The sequence below is a fragment of the Lepidochelys kempii genome, chromosome 2, assembly GCF_965140285.1.
Source record: "Lepidochelys kempii isolate rLepKem1 chromosome 2, rLepKem1.hap1, whole genome shotgun sequence".
Classification (NCBI taxonomy): domain Eukaryota; kingdom Metazoa; phylum Chordata; order Testudines; family Cheloniidae; genus Lepidochelys; species Lepidochelys kempii.
In genome coordinates, this window is record NC_136381.1 from 254,673,731 (window position 1) to 254,695,381 (window position 21,651).

Sequence of the window (21,651 nt, forward strand, 5' to 3'; positions counted from 1 at the left end):
AAGTGACCATTATTTATTCCTGCCCTTTGTTTCCTATCTTTTAGCCAGTTACCAATCCATGAGAGAACCTTCCCTCTTATCCCATGACTGCTTACCGGTACTTTGCTTAAGAGCCTTTGATGAGGGACCTTATCAAAGGCTTTCTGAAAATCTAAATACACTATACCCACTGGATTCCCCCTTGTCCACATGATTGTTGACTCCCTCAAAGAATTCTAGTAGATTGGTGAGGCATGATTTCCCTTTACAAAAACCATGTTGACTGTTCCCCAACAAATTATGTTCATCTATGTGTCTGACAATTTTGTTCTTTACTATAGTTTCAACCAGTTTGCCCAGTACTGAAATCAGGCTTACCGGCCTGTAATTGCCATGGTCTCCTCTGGAGCCCTTTTTAAAAATTGGTGTCACATTAGCTATCCTCCAGTCATTTGGTATAGAAGCTGATTTATATGATAGGTTACAGACAACAGTTAGTAGTCCTGCAATTTCATATTTTAGTTCCTTCAGAACTCTTGGGCGAATACCATCTGGTTTTGGTGACTTATTACTGTTTAGTTTATCAGTTTGTTCCAAAACCTCCTCTAATGACACCTCAATCTGGGACAATTCCTCAGATTTGTGACCTAAAAAGAATGGCTCAGGTTTACGAATCTCCCTCACATCCTCAACCATGAAGACCGATTAAAATAATTCATTTAGTTTCTCTGTAATGGCCTTATCGTCCCTGAGTGCTCCTTTAGCATCTCGATTGTCCAGTGGCCCCACTGGTTGTTTAGCAGACTTCCTGCTTCTGATGTACTTAAAAAAAAAAAAATTGCTATTACTTTTTGAGTCTTTGGCTAGCTGTTCTTCAAATTCTTTTTTGGCTTTCCTAATTATATTTTTACACTTCATTTGCCAGAGTTTATGCTCCTTTCTATCTTCTTCATTAGGATTTAACTTCCACTTTTTAAAGGATGCCTTTTTGTCTCTCATTGCTTGTAGTGGGGCAGTTGCCCCACTTTGGCAGAGAAGGGGTTAATAGCAACCCTTGGAGTGGCTGTGCAGAACCCGGCCAATCAGAGAAGGGCAGAAAGGCAGCCAATGAGGGCCAGGCTGGGCCCTATATAAAGGCTGCAAAGCAGAGACGACAGGAGTCTCTCCCTGACTAGTAAGGGAGAAGGACTGGCTCCTGAGGTAAGGAAGTAACACTTTGGACAGAACAGCTCAGGGGAGGAGAGGGAAAGTTCCAGCCTGATACCTGCCAGGCTGAGGCCTCTGAAAGAAAGGGCTGAGAAGGTGCAAGGGCCAAAAGGAAGCGGACCAGGGAGCACGAGCAGTAGAGGGGAGAGAAGGAGGGCAGGACATGGCTGTCACCAGAGGGTCCCTGGGCTGGGACCCAGAGTAGTGGGCGGGCCTGGGTCCTCCTCTCCTCCCTAACATGGCACCTGGCCGTGGAGGAGCATGACCTGATACAGACTCTGGCTTGCCCCTGAGGCAAGGGGCTAGACTTTGGGGCTGCAGTTGGCCACGAGGTCAAGTGCAGACTGAGGACTGCAGATACCCCTGGAAGAGGAGAGAACTGAGTGGGGGCAGCCGGAGGGCTGTGTCCAGAAGAGGACGCCGCAAGCCAGGGAGCAACGCGGCTCCCAGACAGCACAGCAGAGCAGGTAACGGGTGGGACACCACCAACTGATGGTGCTCCACAGCTGGGACAGAGCTAATTCTCAGAGCAACCAGCAGGAGGGCTGCGGTGGTGAGTCTGCAGCCTGTTACACTGTTTTTTTTAGTTTGTTGTTTAGCCATGATGGCTCTTTTTTGGTTCTCTTATTATGTTTTTTAATTTGGGGTATACATTTAAGTTGAGCCTCTATTATGGTGTCTGTAAAAAGTTTCCATGCAGCTTTCAGAGATTTTACTTTTGGTGCTTTACCTTTTAATTTCTGTTTAAGTAACCTCCTCATTTTTGTGTAGTTCCCCTTTCTGAAATTAAATACTACAGTGTTGGGCTGCTGTGGTGTTTTCCCTGCCACAGGGATGTTAAATGTAATTATATTAAGGTCACTATTACCAAGCAGTCCAGCTATATTCCCTCTTGAACCTGATCCTGTGTTCTATTTAGGATTAAATCAAGAATTGCCTCTCCTCTTGTGGGTTCCAGGACTAGCTGCTCCAAGAGGCAGTCATTTAAGGTGTCAAGAAACTTCATCTCTGCATCCCCTCCGGAGGTGAAATGTACCCAGTCAATATGGGGATAGTTGAAATCCCCCATTATTATTGAGGGTTTTTTTTTAATTTGAGTAGCCTTTCTAATCTCCTGAGCATTTCAGTCACTATCGCCGTCCTGGTCAGTAATATATCCCTACTGCTATATTCTTATTATTCAAGCATGGAATTACTATCTATAGAGATTCTATGGTACAGTTTGGTGCATTTAAGATTTTTACTTCATTTGATTCTACGATTTCTTTCACATATAGTGCCACTCTGCCACCAGCATGACCTGTTTGGGGTGCAGGCTGTTTGGGGTGCAAGCTGCCCTGAGTAAGAAACCTGCAGGGGTTGAGAGGTGGGGCACTTTCTTTTTTCTTTTTCTCTTGATTTAAAAAAAAGAGACCTGGGGCTAGGACTACACCGTGGTCACAACTATTTGACCTAATCCACCTAGCCCGGAAGTGGTTACACCCAGAGGCTCTCAGCTCTGGGGAAATGATGGTGCTCCTGGTGCTGGACCACTATATAAGAGGACTACCCTCATGCCTCCAAGCCTGGGTAGGCCAGAATGACCCCTCTACCTATGATGAACTGGTCACCCTTGTGGAGAGAACTGGCAGCCTGTGAACTGTTCAAAATCCCGGGAAGTGAAACATGGCGTTCCAGGAAACCAGTCCCGACCCTGAGGCCCCGGATCATTGAGAAGTCCAGGAAAGTCATAGCTGGAAGAACAGGCACCAAGAAGGGACCTGGGGGGAGAGGGCTGGGGGACTCTGGGAGTGCTGTCACATTGGTCTCAAGGAAGTAAGTCGGGCAAGACCAACTGAGGTGGGCCAAGAGCACTGGAGTGACATGTGTCACCAGCACAGTAAATTTCTACCCCACAATCCCAATATGGATTGAGATCTGGGGGAACACTACCAAGGTGACTGCACAGGTGGTTCCCCAAGCTTCCCTACCTGGTCTTAATTGGCAGGGACTTTCCCAGGTTCGAGAGTCTACTCCCCTGCATCGAGTTAGGGGAGGGCAGTAAACCCCGAGCAGAGATCGAGACACCGATGGATGGCCCTGCAACAATTTTTGCTGGGTTTTCCCCAGAGTTATTTTCACCTGCTGGGAAGTCATGGCAATCTAGACTGGAAAGGAGGGCAGATAAAAGATTAGGAACCAGGATTTTGGCAGCAAACCAGAGAGCTGTCTGGTTGGGAGGAAGCCCCATCAGGGAAACTGCAGGGTAGCATGGGTCAGTGGAGACTCCGATGGCCCCCAGCACAAGCGGAAGCACCCATAGAGAAGGAGGGAAGCCCAATCCGATAGAATCTGGCCCAATCACACAGGTGAGTATTTTGGGCAGAACCAAGTCTATGACCCACTGTGTGTGAACATGAGGGAAGAGGTACTAGAGGTAAATGGCGTGCCAGTAGAAGGGAAAACCAAAGGCCCAGGGCCATACTAGATAATCAAACAGTTGTACCGGGTAGTGCCAATACAGGAGGAAGTAGTAGAACAGGTCTTGGTGCCACGGAAGCACACAAGGGCTGTATTAGACTTAGCTCACAATCATCTCTTTGGGGGACATTTATGCAGGGTCTTATCTGCTCTTAAAGTCCTAAGGAGGTTTTGCTGGCCAGGAGTACAGACAGAATTCCAGCACTGTTGTGCCTCCTGCCCAGAGTGCCAGCTGCATAGCCCCCAACCTCAGTTAAGGGCTCCATTGGTACCCTTGCCTGTAATTGAAGTCCCCTTTGAAAGGATAGCTATGGATCTAGTGGGCCCACTAGAAAGAACGGCCTGGGGCCACCGAAGCATACTTGTCATCCTGGACTATGCTACACGGTACCCCAAAACCGTTCCTTTAAGAAATCCCACATCCAAGGCGATTGCAAAAGAACTGGTGCAGGTTTTTGCTAGGGTAGGCATCCCTAAGGAGATCCTGACAAACCAAGGGACTCCCTTCATGTCAATAGTAATGAAAGACTTATGTACCCTGCTCCACATCCAAGCCTTGTGGACCTTGATCTATCATCCCCAAACAGATGGTCTGGTTGAGTGATTTAACTGCACTCTCAAGAGCATGATCTGAAAGGTGGTGGCCCAAGACGGAAAAGACTGGGATACCCTCCTACCATACCCGATGTTTGCAATACAAGAAGTTCCCCAGGCATCTACTGGATTCTCCACCTTTGAGCTACTGTACGGATACCACCCAAGTGACGTATTAGACATTGCGAAGGAGGAATGGGAGGAACAACCCAACCCGGGGAAGAATGTCATCACACAGGTGGCCCAGATGAGAAAACGAATAGCCCAAGTGACCCCCATAGTATGAGAGCATTTGGAGAAAGCACGAGAGGCCCAACGAACCTACTACAACCGTCAAGCAAAAACACAAAGTTCAACCAGGAGAACGGGTGCTGGTGCTGGTATCAACAACAGAAAGCAAGCTCCTAGCCAGCTGCTGTGGACCCTATGAGATCGTGGAAGCCACTGGGGAGGTGAATTATAAGGTGACGCAGCCAGACTGCTCAAGGCCAGAGCAGATCTACCAATCAACTTACTGAAACCCTGGCTCGATTGGGAGACGTGCCTGGCTGTCCTGCCGGCTCCACCCCAGGCAGAGAGCCCACAAGGGCAGGTAAGGATATCCCCCAAATTAGCCCCAGAACAATGTACAGAGGTAATTGAAATGATCCAGCGGAACCAAGATGTGTTCTCCACACAACTAGGCCATATGACACTGATCCAACACCACATCGTCCCATGTCCCAGAGCAAGGGTGACAATAAAACTATATCGCATACCAGAGGCAAAAAGAGAAGAAATTAGGGCAGAAGTAAGGAAGATGCTGGAATTTGGGGTGACTGAGGAATCCCACAGCCAGTGGTCCAGCCCTATTGTCTTGGTCCCCAAGCCTGATGGCACCCTGAGGTTTTGTAATGACTTCCAGAAGTTAAATGAGCATAAGCTTTCGTGAGCTACAGCTCACTTCATCGGATGCATACTGTGGAAAGTGTAGAAGATCTCTTTATATACACACAAAGCATGAAAAAATACCACCTCCCACCCCACTCTCCTGCTGGTAATAGCTTATCTAAAGTGACCACTCTCCTTACAATGTGTATGGATAATCAAGGTGAGCCATTTCCAGCACAAATCCAGGGTTTAACAAGAAAGTCTGGGGGGTGGGGGTTAGGAAAAAACAACAAGGGGAAATAGGTTACCTTGCATAATGACTTAGCCACTCCCAGTCTCTATTCAAGCCTATTTCCCCTTGTTTTTTCCTAACCCCCACCCCCCAGACTTTCTTGTTAAACCCTGGATTTGTTCTGGAAATGGCTCACCTTGATTATCATACACATTGTAAGGAGAGTGGTCACTTTAGATAAGCTATTACCAGCAGGAGAGTGGGGTGGGAGGTGGTATTTTTTCATGCTTTGTGTGTATATAAAGAGATCTTCTACACTTTCCACAGTATGCATCCGATGAAGTGAGCTGTAGCTCACGAAAGCTTATGCTCAGATAAATTGGTTAGTCTAAGGTGCCACAAGTACTCCTTTTCTTTTTGCGAATACAGACTAACACGGCTGTTACTCTGAAACCAGAAGTTAAATGAGGTATCCCAGTTCTATGCCTACCTGATACCACATATTGATGAGCTGGTGGATCAGTTAGGGAAGGCCTGATACTTGACCACCTTGGACTTGACAAAAGGCTATTGGCAGATCCCTCTGGCTGAGGATGCCAAGGAAAAAACTTTCTCTACACCCGATGCCTCTTCCAATATACTGTCCTCCCTTTTGGGCTCTATGGGGCCCCTGCAACTTTCCAACAATTGATGGACAGATTACTTCAACCCCATGCCAATTACGCTGCCACCTATTTAGATGATGTAGTAATCCATAGCCGTGACTGGGAGATGCACCTGGGGAAAGTGGAAGCTGTACCAGATGCTCTTAGACAGGCTGGCCTCACCGCTAACCCATCCAAATGTGCAACAGGGTTAGCCAAGGCCAGATACTTTGGGTATGTAGTCGGAAGGGGCCTGGTGAAGCCCCAGTGGACCAACCTGCCTGATCCGCAAGAAGCAAGTCAAAGCATTCTTAGATGGTGGTGTACTATCATCGGTTCATCCCTCACTTCTGATACCAGTCAGCTCTGTGTTCTTGGGGGAACCAGGGTGCAGTATCCAGCCTGTCTGACTCATGAAAGACACTCCCCCACCAGCCTCTGTTTAAACCAAAACCCATCAGAGAAAAAAACTTGCAGAGAGCAGTGAAGGGCATTAGGAGACACACCTAGACCCCTCCTGACAAGGGTGACGAGATGAAGACATCTCCATTAGCATACAGAATGAAGAACAGAGACCACTTCCCTAGTCCCATCTGCATGAAAGATGGGACAGGGAGACGTCTCAATTTGCACACAGAATGGAGAACTGCACTGAACTCTGGGATCAGAAAAGCAGGGACGCACTGCATCATGGGAATCTCTACTCCAGATGTTAATGAACCTATGCCTGCACACACCCAGCTCAGCAATTATCAGACCAATTCTAGTAATCAATCCTTGATTGATATCCAAAATACTGAAGCAGTCTGGTTGCATTGTGAACTCCCTGGAAGAAACCACCACCCAGAGCCAAGAGTGATCAGCTCCTATTGTCTAGCCTAAAGAAAACCCTTGAGTCATCAGTTTACCTATAAACAAATCTAGTGTTCTCCCTTAAACCATTGTATTTTCTCTACAAAATTCTCTACTCACCCTCCAGTCAGTGTTCTGATGCTTAGATCCAAACTATGCATCAGTTCCACGGGGATTTTCTCCTGACTGATCCTGCTGGGGGCTCTGCCTATCTCCTGCCCTCTAGACCCTGAGCTACCACCATCACCTGGGAACCGTGACCAGTTCAAACCTCCTAGAATGGGTGAGATCCCTCTCTCTCTCTCTATTTTCCTTTCTACCTCAGATATTAACCTTTAATAATGTATGTTATGTCAGTTTAGGCTCTCCTTGTGTAGTTATCACTGTTCAATAAAGTGGGATAGGGACATGTTAAACCTGTGGCACATGGGTGGGGGGGGCAGCTGAAAGTGCTGCTCAGCCCAGCCCATTGAGTACAGTGACAGATAAGGGGATCAACTTGAGAGTGCTGATTGACCCAGTCTGCTCAGACTTGATCTGTTAGTGTGGGTGTGTACGCATGCATGCACATTTATCTAGTTCTAGGGCTGGAGGAACCCAGTCCTGGGGAACCTAGGTCCTGCAGGATAGCTCGGTGGGGAGGGGACTTGCAGAAGGAAGGAGTAGAGCACTATATGAACACACAAGTGACACATAAGCAGTACATTAATAGAATTACAGAATCTCCCCTTCCCCCCCAAGGGTAACCCTCATAAAGGAGTATACCCTGAAGTAACGGGCACATCTGGTAACACTTAGCTATGAGGGCTGTGCCTCTGATGGACCTGATAAGAGCTCAGGGCCTGGAGATAGTTAAGTGGACCAAGGCAGCGGAAGAAGCTTTCACAGACCTAAGGACAGCCCTGTGCAGTCATCCAGTGTTCATAGCCCCAGATTTCAAAAAGAAATTAATCCTACAAACGGACGCCTTGGAGATAGGACTTGGGGCCATCCTTTCACAGATGGTGGGGGATGAGGAGCACCTGATCCTTTACCTCAGCTGAAAGCGCCTGCCCAGAGAGCAACGGTACGCTGTAGTAGAAAAAGAATGCCTAGCACACGGAGATTCTATGATACTACCTACTTGGTCTGTCACAAGGGTGAACTGCTGCCACGCCCCACTCCAATGGATGCACACAAACAAGAAGAGGAATGCACAAGTGACTAGATGGTTCCTATCCCTACAATCTTTCCACTTCTGGATACAGCATAGAGCCAGAAGCCAATGCGGCAACACGGACAACCTGTCATGACAACACTGTCTCTCATCCCAAGTAGCCCAACCCCCTAGTGTTGAGGTGGGGTAGGAGGGTCAGGGAGCAGTAGGAGAGGGGAAAACTATAAGCCCTGGTATAAGGTGTGGTTCCCTGTAGAGAGGGAGGGTTGCTTCAGGTTAATTGGAGCACCTGTAGTCAATTAAGGCCCTATCAGGAACCTAATAAAACCTCCTGCTTCAGGCAGTCAGGGTGGGTGAGAAAAGAAAGAGGACTGGAGCTGTGGAGACTTAAAAGACCAGGGAACCAAAGTAAGGGAGACCCTGCCCCAGTGTCTAAGGACTGAGGGTAAGAAACCTGCAGGGGTTGAGAGGGGCTGGGGCTCAGGCTCAGAGTGTGGAGTAAACTCAGACCGCTCCCCCTGCTTCCCTCCTCTACCACCTTCCTGGGCTACTACGAGGGCCCTTGGTGCCCCAAGAGCAGGGGCAAGGGGTGGTATCTTAGCCCCCGCACAAGAAAAGCGTGGGACCCACCATAATAACATTAGCCATTTTGTCACATACTGCATTTTAATCTAGAAAATCAATTAGTAGTCAAAAATAGGAAGACTTGCATGTAAGCAATTTGTGCTGTTAATATTTTGTGTTTTTTAATGGAGGTAACATATGCAAAACTCTCAACCCTGAAAGACAGTGTTGTCTAAGGCCTTGTTTACACAGGAAAATGTTACCTATTGATATAGTTATACAGGTATAGTGATACACGTATAGTTCCATCCCTTGCCCCCCACCCCCCATAGGTGGCTCCCCTCCCCCATACATTGGCCATGCAGACACATTTATTCTGGTGGCTTTTTTAGTTCTCTTAAACCACTTCTCAAGCAACATAAGCTAAACCAAAAAAAAAAAAAAAGCCACTGTTCTACATGGGGGTCATACTTGTAGTACTATTGGTTTAAATTCACACTTTAGTTTATACCAAAAACTTTCCTGTATGGACAAAACCTAAAATTCCTAAGGCCTCGTCTAGACTAAGGTGTAAAGGTCTGATGTCAGCACACATTAAACACATTTTAAAAGTCTAGTGAAGACAAAGTACTTTGCCTTTAAAATGTGCCAAAGTGATTAAATGAAAGCCTAGGGGGAGTATAGTAGGGTCCTATGGGTCATGGGCCAGGTCTAAACTAGGAAATTAGGTTGGTATAATTATGTTGCTCAGGCGTTTGAAAAATCCACACCCCTGAGTGATGCAGTTAAACTGACCTAACCTCAGGTGTAGCCAGCACTATGTTGTTGGGGTTGTCCCATCGACAGAGCTACTACCTCTTGTGGAGGGGGACTACCTAGGCTGATAGGAGAAGCCCTCCCATAAGCTTTGATAGCACCTTCACTAAAGCACTGCACTGGTGCAGCTGCACCACTGCAGTGTTTTCAGTGTAGACCTGCCCTTGATGGGTAAAAAGGTGTGTTTCTCAACCACATTAGCTCAACTGAGTTAGCATAACATGAATGAAAAACATTTAGCACTAATTAAGATGGATGCTAAGATGTTTGGTGCTGTGTTAGCTGACCTATGCTCCGCTAGGCTTTCATTTGATCAGTTTAGCATCTGTTAAAGGCACAGTGTCTTGTCTACAGGGGACTTTAAAATGTTAGTTATCCTGCCTTAAATCCTAGTGTAGGCAAGGCCATTGTGACTACTTGGTGTTCTTTTCTGAGAATCATGCAGGCACATGTCCCAAAGAAACCAAAATTAAATCTCTAATTCATTTTATATAGGTTAGTGAACATCATTAGATCGATCTGGATTTGAATTAATAACATGAAAGAGAGAGTGCCTGTGGCCCACTACCAGCTCCTTGAGTCATCTTATTCCTCATTATTTTTGTTGCACAATGCTGTTTTTAATGCTATAATGATACAACAGTATTTACATACCAGTCCTCATGTTCCTTTAATGGCTTCCATAACAAGAGCTGTGCTTCTTCTCGCTCTTGTTTTGGCAAGTCTGTGTGCATTAGAATTTTACTCCTAGTTTGTCATAAACATATCTAAAATTGTCTTGATGTGCTTGAAGTTAAAAATTGTAAATGTGACTTGTTTAAATACTCTTGCATGGGGTCTCAGTTATAGGTTGAAACCTATTTGTGCAGGCACTGAAAATACTTATTTTGAAGAGGGTTAGGAGTTTATAACTTCAGCTGGCATTTTCAAAGGAGTTCTGCCTTGATGGGCAAAAACAATTGAAAATACATTTATCATTTCGATTGAGTTAGTGTAATATGAATTAGAAACCACCTTAACACCCATTAAAATGCAGGGTGCTGCCTTGTCTAAGGCTATGTATTCACTGCAAAAAAGTGTGCTTCTAACTCAAGATAGCTAGCTTGGGACATGTCTACACTTGATGGTTTTACCAGTATAGCTATACCAGTACTCTATGCCAGCAAAGTGCTATGCAGTTTGTACTAGCAAAACTGCATTTTTACCTGTATATATGTTCCAGTCCCTCAAAATGAAATAAGTTTTAGTGGCAAAAGCACAGTTTTGCTGGTATAGCTAGGTCTACACTAGGGGCTTTTGCTGGCAAAACTAGGTCAGTCATAAATCCTGCCCAACACATCCCTGACACAGCTATCCTGACAAAAGTTTATAGTGTAGACATGGCCTTGATGTAAAATCCTAGTGGAGACAAGATACTTGGATTGTAAGCCTGTTGGAGGGGGGGGACCATCTTTTTGTTCAGTGTTTGTATAGTGCCTTGCACAATGAAGTCCTGGTCTACGATTGGGGCCCTTAAGTACTATCCTAATACAAATAAAAAGCTATAATAGGAGTTTTACCTCAGTGTAGATAGTTGAGGTAAACCCTACATGGGGATTATAGCGATGACCTCAACTAGCTTCACTGAAGTAGCTGGTGTGCCTTGTCTCCACTGGCATTTTACATTGAGATTCCTATCTTGATGTAAAAAATAGTTTAATTTATTTTTGCAATATTTCTGAAGGTGGCTAGTAGGAATTTTTTTAGGGAAGGGGGGAAAAGTTTTGTTCTTCATCTGGTCTTTTACTCAGATGCTGGTGACAGCTCTAGCTTTATCTGCTCCTACTTTTGTCAGTGGTCAGGTTGTGTGTAATGGCAGACTAACCCAGGAAGTCATGGGTACACTGTAGGTGGGTAAAGACAACACATCAGCCAGTGCACGTACACTCTTCAAAATGCTATCTATACCCTTGTGCCTATACACTAGTGTAATAATTAAGACGATTCTTCTCAATCAACTGGGGCCCAAAAGTAAGGCAAAGTCCTAAAAAAGGAACACAATATAAAGAAGGACTTTACAAGTTTTATTTGACCTTATTTATTTGGGGTCTTTTGTGGTACTGAGCACCAAAATTTCTGGGTTCCTCAGCAAAGTTTTTAAATAAGTACACACACTGTCTGAGTCACTGCTGTATATATGAATGACTCAAATGCTGTAGGATGTTCTTTACCGTACATAACATCAGTTTCATGATTCAGCATTTGTGATGTGAATCACTTATTTTCACACAGGTGAAACAGCACTGGCCTGGCCTGGGAGGAAGGTAAATGTGATTGTGAAAGGAGAGGGACTGACATTCCCTCAAAGTGTACAGCTGAGGGGTTGGGGTCCTGAAATACTCTGAGAAGCCTTGCTGAGGAGCAGCGCACAGGAGCTAGGGCTGTGTCAGACTGAGTGAGGGACACAAGTCAATACATCCAGAACAGAAACACATTCAGCAGTCTTTCCTGGCAAAGAGGAGCAGATTTAAACTCTGCAAAACTGACTCCAGGGAGGGAGGTGGGGGGAGGCAAGAGCAAAGCAGGCGCCTCTGGCCTCCTCCCAGTCTCTCTAGCTCAGCTCCTTCCCTGGGCCGGGCTGCGCGTTTGGGGCGGATCCGGGATGAAAGTCCAGCTGTGAGCTCCGCCGCTGGGGTAAATAAGGCAGATAGCCGGCCCGTCCTGCTCAGGTACCAAGCCGTTATGGCATGACGGCATCTTCCCAGGGCGACTTCCTCGCCCTGTGCCCGGACGTTAGGGCATCAAGCCGCATATCTCCTTGGAGCCAGACTCTAGTGGGCTGCGGGACGTATTAAATCCTGTGTAATAACGAGTTTTATTCTTAACCCCTGCGCTGAGCCCCAGTGAATCCGGGCGGGCAGGCCGCCAGCGAGGCCCTGCCCCGGGGGGGAAGCAAGGAGTAAGATTAGCGCAAACACAACCCCTCTCCGCCTCCCTAAAGCAGCCGCAGCTGTTGCAGCGAGAGTTGCTGGAAACCTTCCACGCTGCCCACATTATGTCTCTGTCTCAGAGGGCCAAACCCTACTCGCCCCTGTGATACGAGCTAGGCTCCCGGGCACTGCTGCCTGAGTGCATGCCAGAGAGACGGTTTGGCCCACGGTGCCCTGAACACGAAGGGCTGTGCACTGGGAGCACACAGCCTAACTCCAAGGGGAAGAGCTGCCGCATACATGTCCGGGGCCACACGGTGCACAAGGAACAATCGCCATTGGGTTTTTGTATTAAAACAGACACTCTGTGTGCGTCTATCTGATGTGTCTGGATTTCCCCTACCGCTGTGTAAGGAACACATGTGTGTATTAAACATCTCACACACACACAGTCAGGAGAACTGACAGCTCCGTGCACCTTGGGCTAAATTCTGCTCTCCGCTCATCGGGTGTAAATGTAGATTAACTCCACTTGATTTAATCCGGTTTACAGGGGTGCAAACGAGAGCAGACTGTGCGCCCCTGGATCCGGCTCCACGCGCCGTCCAGGTACGTGTTTTCTGAGCCATGGCTATGTACACCCAGCGCCGATTCCCCGCTGGTGCGGCTCCCTGGGAGCCGCCCGCAGTCTCGGCGGGGATGAGCGCACAGGGTGTCACACGCTCCGCGCCGCCGCCGCCGCTCCAGGCTCGGAGCCCAGTCCCAGCTCCTGGGCTCCGCACTTTCCCCGCAGCCGCCGCCAGCCCGGCAGAGGCAGCGAGCCCGTGAGGTCAGCGTCGGCGGCGCGTCGCAGGGGTGTCTCTGCTGTGGGACGGTGGCTGGGCGGGCGGGCCGGGCAGGCGCAGTGTGGGGCCCGCGGGGGGAGGCGGGTGAGTGGCTCTGTGTCTATGTGTCGCACTGACGGGGGTTACACACCAGGGCCGCCGCCGCCGCCGCACCGGGATCCCTCGCCAGCCGCAGGCCCCAGGCTTCCCCTCCGTCCCCCAAGTAAACTTCCTGCTCCCGGCCCGGCCGGGAAGGGAGCGGGGCCCGGCCGGACTCTGCCCCCGGCACACACACAACAGCTGGAGCTGTCAAAACTTCCTCTCTGCCTCGGCCCCTGCCGCCGCCCGCCCCTCCTCCGCCCCGGGGGCGCCGCCAGGGGGAGGGCGCCGCGTACAATGAAGCGGCGGCCGCCGCAGCCGGGCAGCGCAGGAGCCGGAGCAGCCGCTTGTTCCCGGGGCCTCTGAGCGGGGCGCCCCGCCGCGGGAGTGTCTCTCCCTCCCCGCCCCCCGGCGAGCCCGCTCTGCGGGGCGGTTATTGTGCGTGAGCCCCTTCCCCCCCTTCCTTCCTTCCTCCCTCCCGGCCCTCCCGATGCCGCTCCCCTTGCTACCTGCGCTGGTCGGCGGCGGCTGAGGCCAGCGATGCGAGGCGGAGGTGGAGGAGGCGGAGGTGAGGCGGAGAGGCGCATCGGGAGCAGGAGGAGCATCGGGATCCTCATCGCCACCCTCCTCCTCATCCATGTGTCTCTCTCGTCCTGCTGACTAGGATGTCAACGGAGGACAAGAGTCTAGTCGGGGGGGTGGCGGAGCCGCCGCCGCCGCCCCAGCAGCCCCCCGAGCCCAGAGCTCCCCCCCCAGCAGCAGCCACAGACAAAAGACCTAGGGGCCGGCCTCGCAAAGATGGCGCTTCCCCTTTCCAGAGAGCCAGAAAGAAGTAAGTTCGGAGCGTGTGGGAGAGGCAGGGGGCAGGGGGCAGGCAGCGCAGGGGGAGCTGTCAGCAGAGGCTCGCTCCTCAGCGCCCCCTCCCCTCTGCCCAGTGCCATTTTGGGAGGGTCCCTTCCCTTCTCACCTTTCTTCTTTCTTTTCCTCCTCTGCCCGTTGCACTCTCCCCTCCTCTCCCACTGCCCTCTTCTTCTTCACCTTTGGCCTCTTTCTTCTCTCCTTCCTTTTCACTTCTCTCTTCCTTTTCTCCTCCCCTCTTTCTCTCCCCCTTTTCCCAGCCTTGCTCATGGACCCCTCTCCTCTTTCCCTTTCTTTTGCACCTTCCCTCTGCCCTTCTTGGGTCTCTCTTCTCCTCCAGGGCTCTGGCTTGCCCTCTATTTTAGCTTGTCCCTTGATGTCTTCTGGCTGTTTCTTTGGGGCTTTTTTAAAAAAGAAAAGATTGATCTAGCCCTAACTGGATGACCCTAAAAACCTCTCTCTTTACGCAGAAGTTTAGACAGCAATTTCCTGTAGCCAAACCAGCCCCGGAGTGTGTTTGAAAGTGGAAGCTGCTCTCTCCCTGGAGCTGTCAAACAGCCTCAGACGGGGTCTGGTGGCCAGGCTAGGGGAGGGTGTAAGGTAGCAGGCACAACAAGAGGGTGGTTGGGAAGATTGTGGTGTTTTGCGTTGTTGTTTGCTGTCGCCGGTTTGCTTTCTTCTCTGGTCCCTGCTCTCCTCACGCTTCAGGCGGAACTGAATGTGCACCGTACACTTTTAGCAAACTAAGGCAGGCTGCCCCTTGCAACTGCGTCAACTATCAACAGCGCATCTCAGCGAAACCTAGGGAGCGCGTTGGAGTGATCTGCTGCGTCCATATGTGGTGCAGGTGGACTGTGGACTATGTTTGGCTTTAAATGGAAAGTCCCTTTTGTGGCGCTTTTGTGTGGGAGTCAGGAATGTGTTATATCTAACGTCCATGTTCTGCTGTGTGCACCAACGAATACTCTCTGACAGTGTATATGAGTCAATTATTTATCATAATACTAATGTGTGTGAGGTGTATTAGAGAGACAAGGTGGGTGAGGTAATATCTTTGTTTAGACCAATTTCTGTCTCTCTGTTGTGAAGCAGGACTCCAAAAGGCCTCATTCCCATAGTGCTACTTATGTACCAACTGCACTCAGTTTTGGTTTTTAATGAGAGGCCTTTCCAGGATAAAAGTAGAATAAACCTGTTTGCTACTATTTTTAATGTTTATGTTCTGAATGTAATGAACTACAGGCTATGGACCATGTTGCAGGCTTAAAGTTTTAGTGTTTTTGTTTTTTAAGGGTCACAGTCAACTTGACATCTAGTCAATTTAAAACAAAAATGTTTTGTTAAAGCTAGTTTATTAAATCTTCTCCTGAATCTCCCAGTCAGTTTTTGTAGCTTTATAATGAAAGACCTTACACAAACAACAGTGGAAACAAACTGTACAGTATATGGAGAAACTGTGAAACTGACTATATACAAAGTGCTGTTAAGTGCATAAAATAAACTGAACACATAGAGGAAAATATTTTTGTTTGATCATTCAGTTGTATTGATCTTCTATGTTGTTTGTAATGAGTAAATATATTGTTTTAGATAAAAATTGGATTCATTTTTTGTTTTTTGTTTTCCTGTTCACAGTTTAGAGGCTTTCTAACATTGACTGTCTGGTTTTAGTGTGGCTATGTCTTCTAGTAGCTTTTAATTCATGACCCCATCCCTCTTAAATCTTTGTGTTTTGTTAAAATAATATAGATTTTTCCCATAGTGGAAGTTTAAAGTGGTTAGCAGTCCTTGCTACTGTTTGTGTGCAGCTCAGTTGTAGACCAGAAGGGACCATCATGATGATCTAGTCTGACCTCCTTCACATTGCAGGCCACAGAACCTCACCCACCCACTCACTCCTGTCATAGACCCGTAACCTCTGGCAGAGTTACTGAAGTCATCAAGGGGATGGATCACTTGATGATTACCTGTTCTATTCATTCCCTCTGGGGCACCTGGCATTGGCCATTGTTGGAAGACAGGATATTGGGCTAGATGGACCTTTGTTCTGACTCAGTATGGTCATTCTTATGTTCTCAAATCGTGATTTAAAGATTTCAATCCTTGCATTCAGTACTGATTCATCTGCTTTACCCTTATATTTGAAAAAAGAAAAGGAGTACTTGTGGCACTTAGAGACTAACCAGTTTATTTGAGCATAAGCTTTCGTGAGCTACAGCTACTGAATGCATCCGATGAAGTGAGCTGTAGTTCACGAAAGCTTATGCTCAAATAAATTTGTGGGTCTCCAAGGTGCCACAAGTACTCCTTTTCTTTTTGTGAATACAGACTAACACGGCTGCTACTCTGAAACCCTATATTTGAATACTTCTTCCCATTTATTTGTACATATAACATCTAGTTACATATGAAGCACTTGAGTTACTTTTACAAAAATAGTTTTTATAAAGAAACTCTGAATGCTGCCTACTTATGCCTATGTGTCTGTGTAGCTACAGAATATTAAAAAGTGAACTAATTTAATTTAATTCATTTTTAAAATACCGCAATTTGTGGAAAACCTAATTTCTTCCATGCCAGTTTAAGATCATCCGTGTACTTTGTGAAAAGTGAAGTGTAAGTGTAATTCCTTTCTCAATTATATTTCTAGCATTAAAGGGAGACTGCCAGTCAGTTTTAAGGAGAAATCTAGATTATTTTTTATTAAAAAAACATTTTCTAAACCTTTCAAAAATATAAATACTTATATATAAAATGTGTACCAGTGTGTGAGAGTCAGAAAATGAAACTAGCTAGAGAAAAAAGTGAAACTGTTTTTCATTAGCTATATGTAATGCACATGAATTGTGTGAGTGAAATACGAAAAGTAAAACAGACAGTTCAAGTTGTTTGTTTTTTTCCTCCACAATTTTAATATTACTGTATGTGACTTGATGCTGCAAACTGATCCTTGCAAGAGGACTTCAGTGTGTGTATGAAAAGTTTTCGTGATTGTAGCCCAAGGTGTTACAGGAACACAAGGAATCAACATTTCTAAAAATAGGATTTTGGCGTTGGTAGTAGTGTTGCTCCAGTTTATCACTGATCAGATGAAGACTGGATTGTTTTTAATCACCAGTGCTTCTGGAAAGAGAGGTTTCTTTTAAAGTATACTGTTTCGATCTTTAAACCAGTCTAATATCTTTGAATCTTAAAATTAGCTATGCAGATGCAAAACAAACATTGCATGAAAATAAAGTTTCCATTTTTTGTATGATTGCTTAGCTATGTCTTTCTCCTCTCTCCTGTGCTTTCTAGTTGGATTAATATGTCTCTTGTAAATCAGATAATAGAGCATATGTCTGAGCACGTTTTGTACCATAATCACATGTCTAAGTCACTGTTAGCCAATCAGATTGTTCAGCCACTTTATCCCATTACGGAAAATGTTCCATTGGATATTCAGTCTAAGTAATGATCTAAATAAGAACACTACACTACATTAAAACAAAATAGCTGGAGTAAAAGGATTTATGAGTTAAAGGTGCTGCCTTTAAAGAACAGTATTTGAAAAATACTCAATTAGTAGTATTTTACCTCCTTGTTGACCATGGTTTCAAATGGATGATTGAGTTAAGACTGTTTTTCATTTTCCTATATAGGGTTTGCTCCCGTGAGATGCTCAGACCCCACAGCTCTTCACAAATGTAGGCCCTTTATTTATTTATTGTGGGAGCACAGAAATTTCCACACTAGTAGAGATTTACATAGTTCTATCTAAACTGGCATCCTGCCTCTGGCAGCAGCACTACCTGATGTGTCGTAAAAAGGCTAAAAATCCTCATAGTGCACCTAGGCTTTGTGCCATGTTCTGCATAAGAAACATGGGAACTTTCTTGTAGGTGAAGAAGGAATTGGTATACACTATGAAGGAGGGACTCATCAGTTGTCAATACCTTGAGCGTTTCTGCCTGTAAAGAAGTATGTCAAAACAGCTTTTCTGAGGATGTGGCAGAACTGAATGTATAGTTATGTGAAAGATATAGCCCCCAGGAAACATCATAGGTGAATAGTTATTTATTATCTGTGTAAGTGGCAAAAAACTTAATTAATGAACTGTTAAGGTTGCCTGGTGACAGCTTGTACCCTTCCAGAACATCAAGTTCAGTGAAACTCACTTCTGAAAATCAGGGAATACAGAATTAAGATAGGTTTCAGAGTAGCAGCCATGTTAGTCTGTATTCACAAAAAGAAAAGGAGTACTAGTGGCACCTTAGAGACTAACCAATTTATTTGAGCATAAGCTTTCGTGAGCTACAGCTCACTTCATTGCATCCGATGAAGTGAGCTGTAGCTCACGAAAGCTTATGCTCAAATAAATTGGTTAGTCTCTAAAGTGCCACTAGTACTCCTTTTCTTTTTTAGAATTAAGATAAATACTCACTCATTCAACCTTGACTCCGCCCCCTTGGTGTTGGCAATCACCACTGGAAATTATCTGCATGCATTCCAGCTGTATTCACATCGTTAGGTGTAGCTGTATTGAATAGTGGAGGAATAAATTGGAGTAGCATGGAAGAGTTGCGTTCATGATATGAGAGATCTGGGTCTAAGTCCCGCCCATGTGTGTGATTGAAGGAAGGAGATGTGTGTGCACCCTGAGGTGCCAATCTGCATCATTTCAATACAGAATTGTGTAGGTTATAATCAGTAGCAGGGCACTGGGTCTTCTTGCCATGGCTAGTGTCAGAAGTGAGGTGGGACATGAGAGCAGTCTGCGGATTTAATGAGGGACATGAGAAAGTATAGGTTTAAGTGGTATCCTGTGTGTTTAATTTCAGAAGTGTGGTATTGTCAGGTGAGTCGGCTCAGTGTTTGAGTGTAGGGCAGGTGCAGGTAATGCTTCATTACAGTGAAAAGGCAGAGTGTGAGTATGTGCATTCTGGGCATATTGGAGCATTGTTCAAAGAGGGTGAGTTAAGGTCGTGTGGGCGTTTGTTTACCTTACCTCTGTATTTCCTGGTTTTCAGATGTTTGAGTTTTGCTGAACTTGATGTTCTGGAAGGGCACAAGCTATAACTGGACAGCCTTCTCTGTGTTAATGAAGTTTTTTTTGCCATTTAACTTCATACATTTTTTTAAACAGGAAGAGAAATGTTGATAGGAGTTCGTGGTCATTTAAATCACCTGGATTTGCAATTGATAAACTACTGTGGCTAGGTAATAATATAAAGACCTAGGTTTTATATAGTGCTTGTCATGAGTAGGTCTCAGAAAACTTTACATCATTAACCCCATTTTACAGATGGAAAATGAGAGCATAGAAAGATGAGGTGACTTGACCAAGGTCACCTAGCAGGCCAGTGGCAAAGCTAGGAATTCAAGTCCAATGGTCTTTCCATTAGACAACACAGTTGCTGTGTGATTACTCAGCACTCTGCCCCCCTCCTCTACATTTTGTCATAGTGGAAGGGGGATAATGGCCATGCTTTGAAATGTTTGCAATGTTCATTTGGTAACAGGGCTGATGAGAGACCAAGGATGAGATTTCTGTGTCCCAAAACAGTGACAGATTTATGACATGGTTGTTACATAACTTTAAGTGTGTGAGAGAAGACTGGTGTGTGTCTCTTTCCTTCCCCACAGCTTTCCTCACCATTCCTTGCAACATGTAATCCACCTCTGCCAGCATTTCCAGCTCCCTCTTCCCTCTCCTCCCCTCCCCATCCCACTAAGCCATTAGTTGGCATTGTAGAAACTATTGACATGTAAGAAGTTGCTCCTCTTGTCTCCTGCCCTATGCTACTGAGAAGCATATCACAGGCATCACCTTACTGAAGGGCCCGGTGTTACTTTGGTTATGTAGTCCAACCTGCATGCTGAGCAGGTCCTCACTCCTACTACCCACCTTTAGCTGGGACTCCAACCCCTGCTTCAGCCAGGCTTCCCTAGCCATACCCCAGGTCCACCCAGTCCATCCCTCCCCCATACACGCTGGCCAGCCATCCACCCCAGATTCCAGCTATTCGTTTTCTGGATTTCAGATGTATAAATTTACTTTACGTTCATTCCCCCACCCCAGATCTCGGCACACATGGAGAGGCAGGGAGAGGGGCTGAGACACACCCCAAGAGCAGAGTCTCCCAGATCCCAGAACATACAGTGGGCAGGGAGAGGGGCCCAGACCCTCACAGAGGGGTGGGGCTCCCTGAGATCCCAGCACACATGGAAGGGGAGAATTTAGAGCTGACATGCCCCGAACCTCATCACCCCACCACTTCCTCTGATACCCCTCATGTTCTCCCAGCCCCTCTTGTCTTCTCCTTTCCCCCCTAATTCCTACTTCTCCATTTTACCTGAGATCCCCAATCCCTCATTCCTCTCCTACCACCTATTCCCATTTATCACCCTCCCCTCCCAGTGAACATTCAGAGATGTAATTTATTTAATTTTCAAAAATAATTTGTGTGCAGATTACATTTAAAAAACAAACAAACAAACCCCACAAACACACAACAACAAAATAACTCCCCAACCCAACAATTTGACAGAGATTTTGTGCCAAATATTCCTTTCCTCCCTCCCCAATGCTGGACAGCCTCTACGATGTGGCAGGCATACCCATTCTTGGCTCCTGACACCAGTCTCAGGCCATGTACGCACTGCAGCTTATGCCGGTATAAATTGTCGCTCTGGGATGTGAATAAACCACCCCCGAGCAACGTAAGTTACACCGACCCAAGCGCCAGTGTGGACAGCACTATGATGGCGGGAGAGCTTTTCCTGCCAACATAACTACTGGCGCTTGCGGGGGCTGGAGTAATTTAAGCTGGCAGGAGAGTTCTCTCCCTTTGGCTTATAGCGTCTGCAGTAGCAGTGCCGCTATAAGCTCTGCAGTGTAGCCATAGTCTTAGTGTGTTCTTAGTGCATAGTCTGAGCATGCCTGTTCTAAGCGTCCCATGGGACAGAGGGGGCTTCCCCACATTCCCACTTACATCACATGGGGGCAGTAGAGTGAGACCACCCCAGATTCTGCCACGAAAGGTGTCCCCGCCCCTGTTCTCCCACAGCCCCCTGCCACTCATCCCCATGTGCCCCGGTCCCTTCCTCTCACTTCAGCTCCCCAGCCCCTCTCACCTGCCCCACCATCTATCCCAATTTATCTCCCTCCCACCAGTGCAGCCCTCAGGGACAGATTTTAGCAAATATACCATCCAACCTTCTCAAAGTTCCTGCCCATGGTGGGACTCAGACTGACACTGGCTCAGTCAGGTTTGAAGGATTACTGCTTATCCTCTTGAGCTATTAGTGTGAAAAGTTGAAGGCAAACAGTCCTGTTAACTCCTCTGCCTATATATGCTCAGGATAATCAATTGGTTGCCTGAAGTAGAGAAGCAAAATATTTTTGAAATAATGTTTTAATTTGATTTCACCCAAAGGGCTGGTGGGGTAACCAACCCTCAGGTGATTTAGATCCTGGTGAAGTGATCTGATTCTGAGCCCTGATCTGATCTGTTTGTGAGCAAAAAAAGGAGGGGGGTGGAAAAAAAAGGGTGGAGGGTGGACAGAATCTATCAACTTTAAGAAAAGCTGTTTTTTTCCCCTGGGG

At 46.7% G+C, this 21,651-nt stretch overlaps 1 protein-coding gene and 1 long non-coding RNA gene across 18 annotated transcripts in view; one reads left to right on the forward strand and one right to left on the reverse strand.

Annotated features, from left to right (window-relative positions):
* Positions 1-14,759, reverse strand: part of LOC140907807 (uncharacterized) — a 111,226-nt gene extending 96,467 nt beyond the window's left edge. Inside the window, exon 1 of the long non-coding RNA XR_012157632.2 lies at positions 13,715-14,759. This is a non-coding gene — a long non-coding RNA (uncharacterized LOC140907807). The remainder of the gene's footprint in view (positions 1-13,714) is intronic.
* KMT2C (lysine methyltransferase 2C) overlaps positions 13,141-21,651 on the forward strand; it is a 336,413-nt gene continuing 327,902 nt past the window's right edge. For 13 of the 17 annotated variants that reach the window (XM_073334594.2, XM_073334591.2, XM_073334595.2 and 10 more), the window contains exon 1: positions 13,226-14,037. In XM_073334594.2, the coding sequence (XP_073190695.2) occupies positions 13,871-14,037 (167 nt within the window). In that variant the 5' untranslated portion in view covers positions 13,226-13,870. The other 4 variants (XM_073334588.2, XM_073334587.2, XM_073334589.2 and 1 more) reach the window with 4 other exon arrangements.